The sequence below is a fragment of the Nestor notabilis genome, unplaced genomic scaffold, assembly GCF_000696875.1.
Source record: "Nestor notabilis isolate BGI_N333 unplaced genomic scaffold, ASM69687v1 scaffold16085, whole genome shotgun sequence".
NCBI lineage: Eukaryota > Metazoa > Chordata > Aves > Psittaciformes > Psittacidae > Nestor > Nestor notabilis.
In genome coordinates this window covers 9989-27562 of record NW_009930758.1, presented here as the reverse complement: position 1 = coordinate 27562, position 17574 = coordinate 9989, and the positions used below count along the sequence as shown (strand labels likewise).

Genomic DNA, 17574 nt, shown 5'->3' with positions numbered 1-17574 from the left:
TAAGACAAAACTTGACGTTGTGCCTGAAGTAGGTGACCATGAAGAGGAGGAAGAAAAGCAAATGCCTGTTTTTCAGTTTGATTTAGTGTTCAAATAGAATTCACTCTACTAAAAAAAATAGAATTCATCTTGAGTTACTTGGGAAAGCCAATAAACTACAGTGGGCTTTTGGAGGGGTAAAAACTGGAAATGATGGAAGCTGGATACCTCCATCCCATGCTGAAGGTCCAGCTGATTACCCAGAGTACCAACAAGCTCCAACAAGGCATTGACAGTCTCCAACTCTCAGGTAATGGCTGTTGCAGTTAAGTCCCTGTGATCACTGTCCTACTAAACTGACCAAATCCTTCAAGAGGTTTGCTGATGCTGGGCTCGGGGATGGACACTGGAGGGGTTTGTTCTGGCTGAATATGGTACTTGGCTGTCAGGTCCCATTGCAGTCAGATGCCTTGACACAATCCTGTAGCTCACCAACACACACCTTTCAGGTCCATAGAACAGAACATGTGTAAACTCTAATTGTGAGTCAGCTGGTCAATACCAACAGACATTTACTTCAAACTTACACTGCTGTAAAAATAAATACACACAGAAAAACCAGAATCCATAGGACCTGGGGCCAAGCTCCATCACTGCTGGGCAGAGCCTCACCAGTGGAAAATTTGACTTGTGGAAATGGCAGGTATTAGGCTTGGTCTGGCCCTTAGCTAGAGGGTTGATGGTCCGTTATGTCTTCCTTTCTCTACTACAAAAATAGAAATTCATCTAGAGCAAGAATGGGAAGTGATTGCCACCACCTCTGTGCTGATACCGAAGGACACTTCTCTGTCCTGATCCACTGACACACACGGAGGATTTTGCAGAAGTCAGCAGGTAGACCTGGGCATCTGAACCACTGGGACCCTCAGGAGGTCCTGGAGCACTTCTGGAAACCTTCCCATAGGCACTTAGAAAAAGAAGAGATCTATTTGCTGCACTTAGGAAAGAAGCTGAGAACAGAAACACTGCAAAGAATGGAACCTGCATCCATACAAATGGGAGCTAAATATATCAGCAAGTTGATGCCTTGGCAGAGATTTTGTTCCTTGTAACTAAAACAACTCATAATCCTTTAGGAAAATCTGTGTTTGATATTGTCATGGTACTTACACTGAAAACCCAAACATCCGTAGCAGCAAACAGTAACTTCAGTGCTGTGTCTACCATACACTTTGCAGACAGATTGAGAATAATACAAGATTTGCTTTATGATATAACCCTGGCAACAAAGGATTAAACCTTCCAAGGGCAGGGTACCTACCTCTCTTTTGCCAACTACGACCAGGTAACTCAATGTGTAAGTGGTATAGGATTCAACAGCAGCCAACTGCAAGAGCAGAACTGACCTGAACTTAACAACCTTGCAAGGGAGCTCTCTCCCTCCCTTTGACTGGGTTTCAGCTTTTCTTTGCACCATGTCTAACTCTGCTTTGGGTATGTAAAACCTCTACACAGTCATCAGAACAACCAGAGGCCCGTTATGGTTGATGTGCTGCTTGGTTGTGGTGGTTCTGAACTCACTGTGTGCTACTCAGGGGTTTAATGAAGCCTACAGGTACCTCCACACTGCAGGAACAGGACCAGTTGGCTTTGATGTAACTAAGCTAAACCAGCCTGTAGTGTGTCTCTACTTACAATCACAGCTTTGTTGGCTCTAAATCCAAAATGAACAAAGCCTTAACCATGACTAGGCTACTATAATCAAAGCAGCAAAGGAGTGTTGTTCCCAGGTACGTGTGTTTTTCTCTGCTGAAGGCTGGTTTACTATTGCCGTTTCTTACCTGCCTGACAGCAAAATGGTCCAGTCAGTTCCAAACTGGGAAGACAGTAGCTGGCCTTTTAAAGCTGCAGCAGTAGAGTGCTCCTGGGAGAGTCTACAGAAATACTGACTGACTAAGGTGGATGAGACCAAGGAATTTACTCAGGTAGTAAACTGTCTGTACTGTGAGCTCCTCCACTTTTGTCTTAGCAGGGGGATGGAGGAGATAACTGATAGTCTTTAGCATGCAGTCACTTCTAGAAAGCTTCTTACATCTACTAGGCTACTAAACAGATTTACTTTGTTGGTAAAATATCAGCTACAGTCTCTTCTTTTTTTGCTTTTTCCTTCAGTATAATCTACTCATTTTGCTGAACTTAAGAGACAACATCCCTAAAAACGACGATTCCATCCTATGGAGAAGTATATCTGGGCAATTCCTGTCAACAGGCATATGCTTCCTATTGAACTAGTCCGTCCTTGCCCAGAACAGCAATACAGCACTGGATGCAGAGCCAGGTGGCAGTGTAAACACATTCCTCCACACTCAGGATTTTCCTGTCCCAACTGTGCTACATTTCTGCTGGTTGATGAAAGAGCATCATCTGTCCTGCTTTGATGTTGGGTCCTTTGTAACTGATGTATCACAAAAGGAAAGCTAAGTGCCTAATGATAAAGGAAAGCTTTGTCTTGACAGGCCCAGAATTTCCTCTCTCATGTCAAACAAGATGTTTCAAAACACTTCTAATCTTCTTTTAGAAGTTCAGGGAAAATATTCAGCACCCACCAATCTGGAAGCCTTTGAAGTAGAAACAAACAGCATCATTTTTTCTTGTTTGAGGAGATGTTGCTTTTGATTGCACAATTAGACCATGAAGTGTGGCTCCTTATTAACATGCTTGAAGTATGACAACGTAATAAGAGCAGGAACGAGGAGAAAGCACCTTGCAAGAGTCTGTGTTCCATCACCAGGGATGGAACTATGCCGAGACATTCCCACATCAGCAGCACCATCACCCTGAGCCACTACTAATCTGGTAGATCATTCACAGCCATTTGGGAGAATGGTGCATTCAGCCTGTCCAGTTCATCTACCTGTGGGGGGTGATGCATTATAACCTCCTGGTCCTCTGAAACATCATCACCCACAGTGACAAGGTTTGTGAGGGATTTGCTCCGAACACACTGGAAATCAACGTGACGGCTTTTGCCCTCTTCCTTCTCCCATGACATCTGGATGAAGGGCCGTTGAACGTAGTTGTAGATGACTTCTGAGCGGCCACCAGGCCTCCTCTTCACCTTCTCTTTGCAGGTGGGATACCCTGAAAACACACGCAGCCAGTCAGTCGCATTACACACCTCTAATATGCACAAAGGGACAAGAGGATCCCAGAACAACAGCCAGGTAGGACTGACTATGGGGTCAGGGGGACTTCGGAGATGAACACTCACATTCCACATTTACCAGTATTGGTTTGCAAAACTGTTCTTTTTTTCCCTGCAAAGGAGTCCAGGAAGGTTGGACACTCCAGCCTGAGGGACCTGGGGGGTTTAGTGTGGAGAAGAGAAGGCTCAGGGGGGACCTGATCGCTCTCTGCAACTGCCTGACAGGAGGATGGAGCCAGGAGGGGGCTGGTCTCTGCTCCCAAGGAACAAGGGATGGGACAAGAAGAAACGGCCTCAAGCTGCCCCAGGGCAGGTTTAGCTGGAGCTGAGGAACAATTCCTTGCCCAGAGGGTGCTCAGGCACTGGAACAGGCTGCCCAGGGCAGGGCTGGAGTCACCATCCCTGGAGGGATTTAGAGTATGTGCAGATATGGCATTCTGTGACATAGTTAAGTGGCTGCTTTGGCAGTGCTGGGGAACGGTTGGATTCAATGTTCTTAAAGGTCTTTCCCAACCTAAATGGTTCAATGATTCTCTAAAAAGAGGGTGCAGCACTGTGTGTAGCTGTATGATCAATGGCTGCGCAGTGCTGGCCACTTTGTAAGCAGACACAGCCACTCTAAAAATAAGACAGTGTCCCAGGACAAAGCACAATGTTCTCTAAGCTCCCTAAGGGGATGCCTGGATCAGCAGGCAGAAGTGTTGGGACTCCTGTTTCCTGTTTACTCGCTCCTAAACAGAACAGTCTTATTGCTCCATGCTACAGATCTTTAACTTTTCTCTAACCTTTAAGCCTCCTGACCAATTTCAGTGTAACATGACAGAGGTGGAGGAACATACCCGGTTTGTACTAATTCCATGAAAGTAAACACCTAGTAAAACACAAGAGCAAAGCAGGAAATGTCTGGAGCCCAGAAGAAACCAGGATTTACTGACTATGGAGTCACCTGAGGGAACACTTTACCTTCAATGCCAATGCGAATGTTCTTCAGGCCCCGCTCCTTTAACACAGCTTTTGCCACATCGCGGTTCTCGATGTACTTGAAGAATCTGTACAGCTTGGAGCTGTAAAGGACTGGAGGAATAAAAAAGGGGATTACAATCTTCAAGGAGGGACCCTCTCCCTGGTTTTGACATGCTATAATGTGGAGGTCCCTAAAGGGAGACTACAGGAAATCTGGAGAGGGGCTTTTTACGAGGGTATGTAGGGACAAGACAAGGGGAATGGCTTTAACCTGAAAGAGGGGAGATTTAGGTTAGGTATTAGGAAGGAATTCTTCCCTGTGAGGGTGCTGAGGCGCTGGCACAGGGTGCCCAGAGAAGCTGTGGCTGCCCCATCCCTGGCAGTGTTCAAGGCCAGGTTGGACACAGGGGCTTGGAGCAACCTGCTCTAGTGGAAGGTGTCCCTGCCCGGGGCAGGGGGTTGGAACAGGATGAGCTTTAAGGTCCCTTCAACCCAAACCAGTCTGGGATTCTGTGAGGTATTGAAAACCAGGTCTGGTTTCCAAGAACTCCGGGTGTCTGTTCTCATCACTGGGAATAGCTGCACTTCCTTGATGGGTAGGCAGTGATGTACACTGCAGGCTGGATAGAACGGGTGGTGATGGGTGTGCACTAAGGAGCCAGAAAAAAGCTGAAGGGGCAGCAGCAAACAAAAGGAAGATGCAGTGAGTGCTGTCATTACGAATGCAGGTGGTCAGACCAAAGCTCTGATCAGGCTCTGGCAGCAGTCAGTTCAGAAGGAACACACAAAACAGTGTCTCCTCCTGAAGGAAGACTGCTGTTTGGACAATGGGCCCTTTCCTTACAGCCACATGCCTGAGTGTGTGCTGAACATGGAGCCAGGAGCCCCAGTGTCGAGCCCTTACTTTGTGAGTACTCCTCTCCCATTGGAGGTGGATGATCTTCATCCCAGTCCACGGTGTCTTCGTCCGTCAGCACCACAATATGACATTCACGTTCCCCTTTCCTTGCACTATCCACCATAATGGGCAGAATGAGCTCCTCCAGGTAGCTGTCAAACTGCTTGTGAGCACCATCATTGGAGAGCTCGTGTAACAGAGCACCTAATGAGACAGACATATGATGAGCTGTTCTACACAGCATGAAAGTATGTCCCAGCTCTACACTTTCCAGATACAGCCTGCATTCTTCTTCCGACAAACTCCTTAACATATGTTCAGATGCATCAACAGTCTCCAGCTCCAGAACTGGCAAAATCAGATGCATGAGACCGTGTTTCCAGTGGGATGCAGATTACACTGTCAAACCATTACACTACCATTAAAAGAACACCAAGGTCCAATCAATACAGTGGAATTATTAATTCATTACAATACTCAACTTGAATTTCCAGCAACAACCCCTGTCGTTAAAGCACATTTTCTGCCTTCTCTGTGATAACTGATCAGAGGATAGGGTAGGAAATTCCCCTCACAGCCAGGGCTATGATGCCATGTACCCCATTCCTGTACAGTTCCTTTCACAGCCTATGTTAAAAGTGTTTTGCCTGCATTCCCACCAAAAAGCTGCTCCCAGTCAGATCCCTTCATGCCTAGGAACTCTCCACTGCTTTCCAGCTTTGGTGTCCTTGGTTCCTGCTCTGCCCATCATCCTTTAGCTTAAATGATTCATGATTCTCTGGTACATTTTAGACAGGAGTCATAGCCCTGCTTTTAGCCTTCATTTTGTCTGGCTGTAACAGAACGTCTTCTCAGCCTCTGTTACAAGAAGAGACCATGATTTTTACAAGTTCAATTTGCTTTTTTGAGCAAGGTGCCTGTGTGCTGCAGGATTCAATCCCTTGGGATTGATGCAGCACAAAAAGGAAGCTGTTTAAATGCAATGCATAGATGATTCTTAGTGAGTCCACACCTTCATGCTAAACTAAAGCCCACAGTAAAGAACTGCATTGAATCAGGATCAGAGTGCTCAAACTCATGCAGAGGAGCTCCTAAGAGCTGGTTTCTTTCCATACTTACTTAAATCCTGACATTTGATTGTGTTGAAATCAAAGTTTATGCAGAGGTAATCACATGTGTCTCGAAGGTCTGGGATGGAAATCCCATCGGGGCAGTTAATGATCCCGGTTTTGTAATAATCCTGCAAATAAAAGCACAGTTTTGGGAGTGAAAAATTAAGAATATCTTGGACTCTGATAACTTCCCATTACTTCTTTGTTTCGTTAACCAACATTTGAGAGTTACAGAGGCTATTTACAGCTCTGTGATCAGTAAAACCACCCTCCTTGTCCGAGAATCTACATATCTCTGTTTCTCTGCAGACCCCCTTGGGTCTGATCAACAGTGAGCTCCAGCTAAAACCTTTCCCATGGCATAGAGTTTCATAACAGCTCATAGGCAACATGCATTTATATGCAACCACAAGGCTGGGATGCAGCTCAGGAACTAGAACAGTGTGACACAAGAAAGGTAAAAGGCAACATCTGAAACGTTGACTCATACCAAAGAGTTTTAACAAAATCACAGTGCAGAACAGGAATAACAGAACGTGTCCCAGGGGGGGTGCAGCTGCCTGGGACATGGCTTAGTTTGGCACAAACAGATTGTTTTCTTCCATCTGCAAACATGTCCTTACCAGCACAGTCCGGAACACAGCTGAGCTGATTCCTTCTGCAATTTCATATTCCCCCTTTTCATTTGGCCGGGTGAAATTGTATTCTCTTCCTGGTCCAAACATTCTGAACAGATACAAATCTATGTCAGGGCATAAGTATATTGAAATGCATTCATTCGAGAGATCTATAGGCGCATTGAGGTTAAACAAACCCAGCAGTGGCACATACATACAGTAACAAACCCTACATTTAAATCTCTCACATGGTAAATAAGCACAAGAACTGTCTCAGCTCAGCCCTCCTATAACTGGACTCTGTTGTTACAGCTACTGTATTGTATGGAACAAGCCAAAGCTCAAAGGAACAGCTCATTCAACCCTGGGTCAGAAAATACACCAGCAATAAAGCCCTTTCACTGACACTACATGAAATACCCACCACATGCTTTTTCATCCCTTGTTTTACACAACAGCCTCCACAAGGGTCAGTAACCCAAGAGAAACCATCTCCTTTGGTCAGAGATGGGGGAAAGCACTGGCAATATAGAAAATGAGTGCTTCCTGTTGTGTCAAAAGGCTCCAACCTTTACACCATGCTACATGGAGCTGAGTAACTTCTCTCTGGGGAGAGTATCAAAAGATAACAGCAGAAGGGGGATGGAGCATTATCATTTTCCCCATTCTGGAAGGGAGGTTATCAGCTGGGAACAGATGTACTGCTTACAAACAAGGCAAACACTTGGACAGAGGTAAAAGGAGACCAGGTCTAGCTAAAAGCACTCATTGTTTGAAGGAAGTGGGAAGAAGGGAGAAAGTCATCTCGAGAACTACCAACTCTTTCTACATCTGGGCATGTCTGCAAACCCTCACAGCCAAGTTCTGAATGAGGTCAACCTTGCCTCACTTGTGTGTAGACAGGACAAACAGACATTTGGGGTTTGTTCCACTGTAGCAAACATTTGACCCCCTTGAGGTATCTTGAAAACAGTGGAAATCACCCACCTTCCCAGCATGGTGTCAGGGTGAGCAGTGAAAATCTGTGGATTCACTGCAAAGCGAGTCCCGTCTACCACGAGTGTCACCTTCTCTGGAGCCACTGTCTGTGAGCTGCTGCTTGAGGACAAGGTGCAGCACCCATGGCGCTCCTGGGCGTTAAAGTATTCCGACTGTCTCTTATTTCCATCTTGGAAATGGCAGTTGTGAGTGTCTTCAGGAGCAGACAACATGCTACTGAGCTGGGGACTTACTGGACAGGGAGCGTGTCGGCATTCAGGATCTAAACCTGGGAGAGACAAATGAATATTGCAGGAGTAAGATACTGAGGATGCTGAAAAACATCATGTCACTGTAACACTGTAGTACAAAACCTGAGTCATACAGGGATGTCAATACATGTGGTGTTGCATGTCATAAACAGAGTCATACTGGATGTCAGGGTAATGTTACATGACATAAAACCACACTCCATTTTCAAACTGAGCCAGCACCTGGACTGTGAATAAGAAAATTCCTGATAAACCACGATGCTTAATGCTCCTTGTTAAAGCAAGATGGATTCAGTGTGTAAGAGCAGGACCCAGGAATTACACAAGGCCAGAAATACAGACACAGTTTCCCAGCACAGACAACTACTCTTACAGCAAAGCAGGAGCAGAAGCACACACCACACTAGAGGTGGTTGATGCTGCTCCATGGTGGGCACACAGCTCATTGGGAACGTCCAGCTACCTCCAGTTAATGTGCTCAGGGACAACTGCAAGTTGGCCAGCCAGGGCATACCTGTGTGATGTTTCTGCCAAGACAGCAACATCCCAAACTCTGCCGTGGACCACTGGTCCTTTAGACCAACCTGGCAAAGGCAGGACACATATTCCCCACAGCAAACTGCCTTGGGATACTGGATTTTTCCCAAAACACAGTACCCCCTCAAAAAACCCCCCAAACCAACCCTAAAACCCTCTCAGGTCTAAGGTAAAGACATTACCCTCAGTCCTGGGAGCTGCAACTGGGCTGTGACCTCCTAACACCACGTTACTTTCTTCTGACTCCTGGACTGCTACAGTTGTGTTTCCCACAGAGCAGCTGGGCTCCAGGTTTCTTGGCCAGTCTGTGCCACCAGCACAGTTCACATTCATGCTGGGCCTTCCCGACGTGAGGAGTTGGCTGCGTTTCCTAAGAGAAGAGCTAGGGGAGAAAACACCAGGCTGTTGGTTTTGGAAGAAACTCCCAAGCAGTGAATCCCTATACCTGGAACCACAAGCAAAGGCTCTCAGGCTCAAAAGGTGTTTCTTCAGACACTTAACTGGGTTTCAGAAAGACTTATGAAGCTGGTTGTGGCCTTATGCTTACCTAAGACGGGGGAAATAAAGGTGTTAAAGGAACCAGGGGTCTGTTTATCTATAAACCTTTGCTTATTAAAAAGTAAGTTTAAAACCACTGGTGTCTTCAGATGACACGTGTGATCCTGCAAATATCTCTTTGGCAATTGCCTGACCTCCACACCACATCTCTCTGGATTCCCAGTACTGGCAAAATGTGCTCTATAACATGGCTATAGCCCAAATCCCATCATTTTCCCAGCTAACAGCTCAGGCATTGCCTCTTAACCCCTCTGAGGCCTGAAGGAGGCTCCCTGCTCCCAGACATTGCATTCTTTGGTCTTTCCTTCTTGATTTATCACCCTCTTGTCACACAGTGCTCACCCCAGTGTTTAACCCAATATAGTCATAGAATCACAGAACGGTTTGTGTTGGAAGGGACCTTCAGATCATCCAGTTCCAACCCCCTGCCATGGGCAGGGACACTTCACACTGGGCCATGTCACCCAACACACACGACACTAGAACCAGTGCCACTCAAATCCTACCTGTTCTTTCAGCACATGCAGAGACATCTTCTGGTTTTGCTGTTTGGCCACTTTTCCCTCCTTTCTATCTCCCTACAGTCTCTTTTGCTGTCTCTTTTGCTGTTTCAGTCTCCCCTTGGCATTGATTTTGTCCTGCTATTGCCCTGGACAAGACACCACTCTCCTTTCTTGCCTCCATGTGTTTCCCTTTCACTCTCCAAAACACAAAACACCAATTTCCTCATTAATGAATGTTCCCAATTGCCCCCCTGCAGAACAATTGTCCTGTGTCCTTTGCTTGGCTGAATTAAGACTCCAGAGCCCACGGGTGCCATCCATGGCAGAACAGTGACAGGGCTGGATACAAACCAGATGAAATCCAGCACTAATAAACCACCAAAATGCCAAATGAGAGTTGGAGAGTGTTCTGGGCAGGACCTGCTGAGGATGAAGGTTTTAATGAGCAGTTCAGTGGTGGGTTTCCACTCAGTTACTGCCATTTCAGTGTAAGCATTTCAGTCTTAATTGGAAATTTTCGAAAGGAATAACAATTCCTTCCTCTTGTCCCATCAATCCATCAGGAAGTTGCCAGAATTATCTGTATATCCTTACAAAACGTGCTGCTTACACATCATGTGAGGTTCACTAGAAGGAGGATTTCTGGCAGTAGCATAACCCTGTGAAAAGCTGCTGTATTTTTATCTTTCCAAAGGCTGCAGCAGCAACACAAGGAGCCTACGAGGGTCATCTGAGTTCCAGCAAACTTAACAAGCGTGCAGGGCATCACCATCCTCCTCTCCTCTCACCAAATACCCAAGGTTGGATCAGAAACTCCCTCTCCCGACACGTTCCAGGCTGGTTTCTTGGACCCACTGCTCTGGCCTGGACCCTGGAGAGACCCTTCAGCAGCCCTACCAAAATCCCACCACACACCATGAACACTGCCTTGTGTTTGGTCACACATGAACAAATCCATCCCCTTCTGCCTGAGCAAAGGGCACCACAAACTCCCCATGAATAAACCTGTGCAATGTTCTGCCCTCTTCTCTCATGGGACAGACGAGCAAAGAGGTAGCAACAGGCCAGTGGGTGAGGAGCCCCTAGGATCTAAGCAGAACATACCAACTGTCCCACTCTTACAACTTCAGGACAAACCAACTTCCCCAGGAATGATCTATATAAAAGAACAAAGGGGAATAGCTTTAACCTGCCAGAGGGGAGATTGAGATGAGCTCTTACCAGAGTTCTCTACTACAACATCTCAGAAACTACCTGTAGAACTACCATCAGATACACACGAGCTACAAGACATGAATTTCCCCTGATCATTCCCCCCCATTCCCTTTTTCTGCTTAATCTGCTAAGCAGGATCTTAGGACAAAAAGCCCCACGTGTTTGACACATTTCTCCTTGTTCTGTTCTGTTACAGTAAGTTCAGCACCAGTGAAAGGTGCTAAAAGCTGCAGTGACAGAAAGATGCAGAAACAGATGCTCTTTGCAATGGTGGTGGTTCTGACCAGTGTCAGATCCGAGTTTCCTCATTAAATCTGCAGGAAGCCCTGCTGATAATCTGCCTTGGGCCAGGCTAATGCTATTTCCCTGGTCCCTCTTGGCAGGCCAAAATCCTACACATTATGTGTCAGCAGAATTGAGGTAAATGAGTAAGGATTCCTTTAGCACAGCTGGCTGGGACAACACATTTCCGAACTAGTCATTTTCCATGACAAATACACTGCAATCATACACAGAACCCAGAAGGAAAACCAGTACATAAAGGCTTCAGAAGGTTCTACTCATGCCTGAGCAGCCTACAAATGCCCTGTTTTCTTTTCATGCCCAGGATCAAGGTGAACTACTCATGGTAAGAATAAATACCTCTAAATAATAATTAGCACTATTTGTCTTCAAAGCTTTATACAAACATGAACTGCTCCTTCCTCCTGGCAGCCCTGGGAAGCACTGCAGGGAAGTCTTTTAGGAACAAAGGGCACAGAAAGAGAGACATCATCTTCAGGGCTCAGTGTTACACTGACTTGTAGCACGTTCACTACTCAAACTCAGCAGCAACTCCCCTGTACTTAGCAGGACAAACACAAGCAGGTTCCCATCTTTTTTTGAGGTGTGTTTCCATGCATGTTTCTATCCTCTGGTAAGCATCAGTTGGCTGGTACCACAGAACTGATCACGAGCACCCCAACTTCTTAGCTCACTTCTCACGAGCTTGTTTGGATGCTCAGATCCTGAAGGAACAGGTAGGGACCAGTGTGAGCTGTAGACTCAGGGTTTGTGGGCAGCTGGATTTTGGGAGCTGGGAAGGCAGGAGTGACAAAAGCCCAATGTCATGCTCAGCACTAAAGCTCAGAGAAGGAGCTCTTGAACAGGCTGGGATTGGTTTTAAAAGGAACTCAGTATCAGAGTCAGAAATCAAACCTCACATCTGACTCTGGCTGTTGGTTCTGCCTAACTTGGAGCACGTGGGTCCCTCCTTCCTCCAGAACATGACATTAAGAACGAGCCATGCAACTGAAGAAGCATCTCTGCTCTCTAACTCATGTGCTGATGGTCACAGCGAAGTCATCTTTATTTGTACTTGTTTCAGGCCAACACTTTTGTTGAGAGAAAAATAGGGAAGTGAGATTGCTTTTTTAAACACAAACAGGAGACACATTTATTTAGCAACATCTCTGGCACAACCAGTTCCTGCTACAAACCTTTTGCAGAGATAGAGAGGCTGAGCCTTGCTCTATGTAACTCATAAGGAAGAATTGTACTGTGATGATCTTTGGCACAATATCCTTCTCCAACCTAATGAACCCAAGGCTCAGCCAAGCTCCCCAAGTTATACAGTCATTGCCTGGCTACTAGAAGGAGCCAAATGGCTTAACTTGCCCACCATGACCAGTAAGTACATCAGTGGTATGTGTGCAGAGAAGACACTCTAACACATTAAGGTGCCCATCAGAGAAAACCCCTTTAGATGCAGGACTTTAATGGAGCAAAAGATAACAAAAACATCTCAGACTTGCTGGTCTCTAACTCTTGTGTTACTTGTTCCTTATTATCCTTAAATCCTTTGGATTTTAAGAGCCATTATAAAGTATTTTGGGTATCAAGGTTCCAGAACTTCACAGAAATGTCAAAGAAAATCATGAAAAGCTGAGCTGTCAAAATCCATTCAAGAGTAAAGCCCTTTCCTGTAACATCTGACAACTTATGCACTGCTTCACTGTCATCCAGCAGAGAATCACAGAGTCCCAGCCTGGTTTGAGATGGAAGAGACCTTAAAGATCATCCAGCTCCAACCCCTGCCACAGGCAGGGACACCTTCCACTAGAGCAGGTTGCTCCAAGCCCCTGTGTCCAACCTGGCCTTGAACACTGCCAGGGATGGGGCAGCCACAGCTTCTCTGGGCACCCTGTGCCAGCGCCTCAGCACCCTCACAGGGAAGAACTTCTGCCTTAGATCTAACCTGAACTTCCCCTGTTTCAGTTTGAACCCATCACCCCTTGTCCTATCACTACAGTCCGTGACAAAGAGTCCCTCTCCAGCATGACAAGGAGGAAGTGGTAAGAGAGTAAAAATAGTAGAAGTAGTAACCTTACTTCACCGTTGGGTTTGTGAGTAGCAAGGAACAACCAGCACCAAGTGAGTGAATCAGAGTTACTAATCCTTCCCTCTGCCTGAACCACAGCGTAACCACAAGGACTTAAATAAAACTCCAAACAACTCCTTTCTAAGGTGACAACACTCCTTCAAATCTCCAAACCCATTCCCATGTCCAATTATTCTCAGAAATGTGAGCAAGCAGGAAACACGCATCCACAGGGTGTGCCTGACCTAATTCTGCAGTCAGACACTCGACAACAAGATGTGTTTCTAACCTAACTGCATGCAACCAAGAAAAGCTTAAAATTCCTTTAATTTCTGTTGTGGTTTAACTCCAGATGGCAACTGAGCCCCACAGAGTCACTTGTTCATCCCCCAGTGGGATGGGGCAGAGAACTGGAGGGGAACTGGAAGATAAGGGGAATGGCTCTAACCTGCCAGAGGGGAGATTGAGATGAGCTCTGAGGCAGAAGCTCTTCCCTGGGAGGGTGCTGAGGCGCTGGCACAGGGTGTCCAGAGAAGCTGTGGCTGCCCCATCCCTGGCAGTGTTCAAGGCCAGGTTGGACACAGGGGCTTGGAGCAACCTGTTCCAGTGGAAGGTGTCACTGCCTGTGGCAGGGGTTGGAACTGGGTGAACTTAAGGTCCCTTCCAACCCAACTGAGTCTGGGCTTCTACAAATTCCATGGAAAACAGCAGGTTTGAAATTGCATGAATGAGGCTGGAGTCAAACCCCAGGAATTTTAGCCCCAGTTTCTGTTCATTCCCACACCTGTACCTTGGGAGTCCCTGGAGAGTATGAAAACCAAATGGGGAAATTATGGAAAGGAAACAGCACAGAAGGCACTGGATAGAACCTGCTGTGCTGTGCCTGCTATAGGCTTGACGAAGCCTCGCATCTTACCCTCTGCTTTGGTCCCCTCTGCTTTGGTCCCCTCTGCATTCCCAGAGGGAAAACAGCTCCATTAAGAAACTGGAAAAAACAAATTAAACATAAAAGCTGCCTATTAAAACACATCTTTAGTATGTATTGTACAAAACTCCAAGTTTAAAACACAAGAAGCTGCCTTTCCTTTTACAAGTTGCTTGGAGTAAACACAAGCCCATTGATTCTCTATCAAGTGATGGGCCCCATGCTGTCAGTCCTGCAGCTTACAGCTGAGGAAAGGCACCCCCCTAAGGCACTGACACATCCAGCTTTTAATTCCTGCTCCCTGCTTTTGACCAAATTCTACAGTCTTCAAACATTTTAGGATTCAGAGGGTCTCTCATTCATTAGCAGATGGTTCAATTTGGGTTTTTTCAAGCATTTTTCCAGTTGTCAAGTACAAATATGTTCCAACCCTGTTGATTCTGTGATCAGACAAGAGATGCTCAAGGTAATGTGAGACTTGGCAGGTCTGAGGCTGGCCACATGCTGGCACCTCCACATCTGCCTGTGCCAAAGGAGAACACCTCAGAAGTGCCATCACCCAGATTGCATCAGGTACAAAATCCACCCAGAGCCTTTAGGGTGCTTCTCTCCTACCTACAAATGATCATTTCATTTTCTGAAGATGAACATAACCAGACAACAAGAGTGATTTATAGACTGAACTGGCACAGGCACATTACAACAGGCTCTTCCTTCGTTCTATCAATATACAGAAGATTCATTTTCCATCTGGCTTCAAATCATAGCTGGAAAATAACGTCCAGCAGGTCTGATGCAATGCAGGACAGCCTGCAGAGCCTGGCAAGAGACAGCAAGGAGGCTGATGAAATGCTCGAGTGTTTACTCCTATTCTGTGCATACAGCTTCACTTTAAGCAGGGTTTACAGATCCACTTGTTGACTTTAGACTTAAAAATCCATATTCCTCAAACTCAGTTCAAACCTACTGTGTGCAATATGGTTTGAATAGCTCAACACTGCCCATCCTCCCCTTGATGTAAGACCCGTGGCTCAGCAGGTCCTCCTGTAACTGCCTGTGCCCGGGATGTGCTGAAAGCTCCCACCACTATTGACAGCACTGCCCCACGTCACTGCCCCACACTCACAGTGTCACTTCCTTTACCAACTTATAATCACCAAGACTAAACATGCCAAAAAATCATTGAGATTTATTAACTTGAAGTAACCTATTAGAGGATTATCCAAAGCAGGAGGGTTACACTGTGGCAGCCTCATCAGCTGTAACTGATGATGAGCATCTAATAATGTGCTTCCTACCACTGAGTGTCTCAAAAAGGAACAAAATCTCTGAATAAGGCAAGAGGTTAAAGATTTGCTGGGGCTACTTCCCTGCCTGTAAGGCTCAAGGTACTAGTGTTACAGAGCACAACCAAACAACATCTAAAGGCTATTTCCACTATTCACTCTATTGGGTTAAAGACAGTATCTGAAAAATTATAGTTCTTGTATCTGAACCTCATAAAGAGCTGTTTAACACCGTAATAACAGCAGCTTTGCTGGTGCTGTTTGATTAAATTCAGTCCATAATTTAAATAAAACCACAGAGAAGAGAGGCTCCGTGGAGACCTTGTAACAGTCTTCCAGTGCCTAAAGGGGCTCCAGGAAACCTGGAAAGGGGCTTTGGACAACGGCCTGGAGGGACAGGACAAGGGGAATGGCTTTAACCTCCCAGGGGGCAGATGGAGACAAGCTCTTAGGTAGAAGCTCTTCCCTGTGAGGGTGCTGAGGCGCTGGCACAGGGTGCCCAGAGAAGCTGTGGCTGCCCCATCCCTGGCAGTGTTCAAGGCCAGGCTGGACACAGGGGCTTGGAGCAATCTGCTCTAGTGGAAGGGGTCCCTGCCCGTGGTAGGGGGATGGAACTGGAGGAGCTTTAAGGTCCCTTTCAACACAAATCAGTCTGTGACTCTATACCCATATGGAATACCTGTCTCCTTCCTAGGCAGAAGAATGGATGCAAATCTGATCAGGGTAAGGGGAAAAACTGTGGCAAAAGAAGAGCTGTTCCAAATACAAGCAGAATATTCTTCTATAGAGACAGAAAAAGCAGATGTCCCCCTTAAAACCACAGAATTCTGAGCTAAATGAAGTTAAGCCAGGTGACACCCATGAGTTACACTTTGTCTTCACCAGTATGAGATTCACCTACAAATACTTATATCTAAAAGCCTGCACCAGGAGCAACAGCAGCAAACAGGGTTGTGCCCTGTATCCTCTTTCCATTTCCTGCAAAACTACTTAGAAAACCTTTCAGAAGAACAATAAATGTCTCAAAGTATAAAAGCAAGACCCACTTTAGCTCTTTAGGTTAAAAAAAAAGGCTATTTTCTTCTCAATTTTTCTTCTTAAGCAGTTAAATCTAACTTGCGTTTCAAATCCACACCATTTCAACTCCTTCAGCTACACACCAAGTGCTGCTGCTCAATTCTAAGCTATGCAAAAAAGGACAAGAGTGTTTCTGTGAAAGCTCTGAGTTACCTGCACCCATCAGAACTGCTGGACAAGAAATAATCACCCCCATTTCCTACAGTAGCCCTGGAGCAAACCCTGTGCAAACAGACCCTCTCAAACAGCACAGCTTACTTACTGGCGGCTCATACGTCCTCTATGCTACAAGCACCATCAGCTCCAAATCGGTCTGTAGGAGAGGGAAGCACCAAGTCACAGCAGAGCTGCCCAATTTGAACTGTTTGTGCCCAGTAGTCACTCCCCCAATGTCTGATTCATGTAAATGTTTCAGCTTAAAAGTCTCCATCCCCCCCCAGCTGATTCATGAACTGTTTGAATATAAAAACCTGAAACAGATTTATTTTAAGCCTCCTCTTTTCCAGCAAAGTCCCCCTCAAAATCTCTCTCTCCCCCCAGATTCCTGGTTCAGTCTGTTTTGGACAGAACCTTGGAGGAACCTGCTCCAGTGGAAGGTGTCCCTGCCCATGGCAGGGAGTTGGAACTGGATGAGCTTTAAGGTCCCTTCCAAGCCAAACCACTCTGTGATGCTATGAACTGTGTAGCAGACAAGGCAGAGTTTTATCAAACCCTTGATGCTATCTGCTCACTCACCCACCACACGTCCCTCACGCAGGCAGAAAGGAATTAACTCCCAGCATCTCTAGTATGTACATAACCATGTGCATGTGGATTCCCAAATCCAGAAGATCCTGGACTTGGGCCCAAAGAAATTTACAGTAACTGAGGACAAAATGAGTTCCTTTGACATGCCAGTGCCTGAGTGATGCATTGCTGCTGAGCCCAGTAAGAAGGACCCCATTTGCTCCATGCTCTTATACATCACCCCGGAGATGTGACCCTCTCTCAGCTCAAGTAACAAATCGATCTACTCTCTTGTTCTTAATGCTTTCCTCTAAGATATATCTGGCTTGCTTAAACACAGTTTCATGGAACAGGATTAAATATA

At 46.1% G+C, this 17574-nt stretch overlaps 1 protein-coding gene across 1 annotated transcript; it reads right to left on the bottom strand.

Moving 5' to 3' along the window:
• Positions 1–2633: 2633 nt before the first annotated feature.
• KCTD20 (potassium channel tetramerization domain containing 20) lies at positions 2634–8938 on the bottom strand. Its single transcript, XM_010015569.1, has 7 exons — positions 8795–8938; positions 7762–8041; positions 6781–6883; positions 6165–6285; positions 5052–5249; positions 4148–4258; positions 2634–3120 (listed from the first exon to the last, which is right to left on the bottom strand). The coding sequence occupies exons 1-7, from the start codon at positions 8892–8894 to the stop codon at positions 2828–2830; spliced, it is 1206 nt and encodes a 401-aa protein (XP_010013871.1). The 5' UTR covers positions 8895–8938; the 3' UTR covers positions 2634–2827.
• Between the last annotated feature and the right edge of the window lie 8636 nt (positions 8939–17574).

Coding starts and splice junctions, on each gene's coding strand:
- KCTD20 (XM_010015569.1), bottom strand. CDS start 8,894: ATGAATGTGAACTGTGCTGGTGGCACAGACTGGCCAAGAAACCTGGAG. Junction 4,259..5,051: donor GGGAGAGGAGTACTCACAAA/GTAAGGGCTCGA, acceptor TTATTCCTCCAG/TCCTTTACAGCTCCAAGCTG. Junction 3,121..4,147: donor CATTCGCATTGGCATTGAAG/GTAAAGTGTTCC, acceptor GTGTGTTTTCAG/GGTATCCCACCTGCAAAGAG.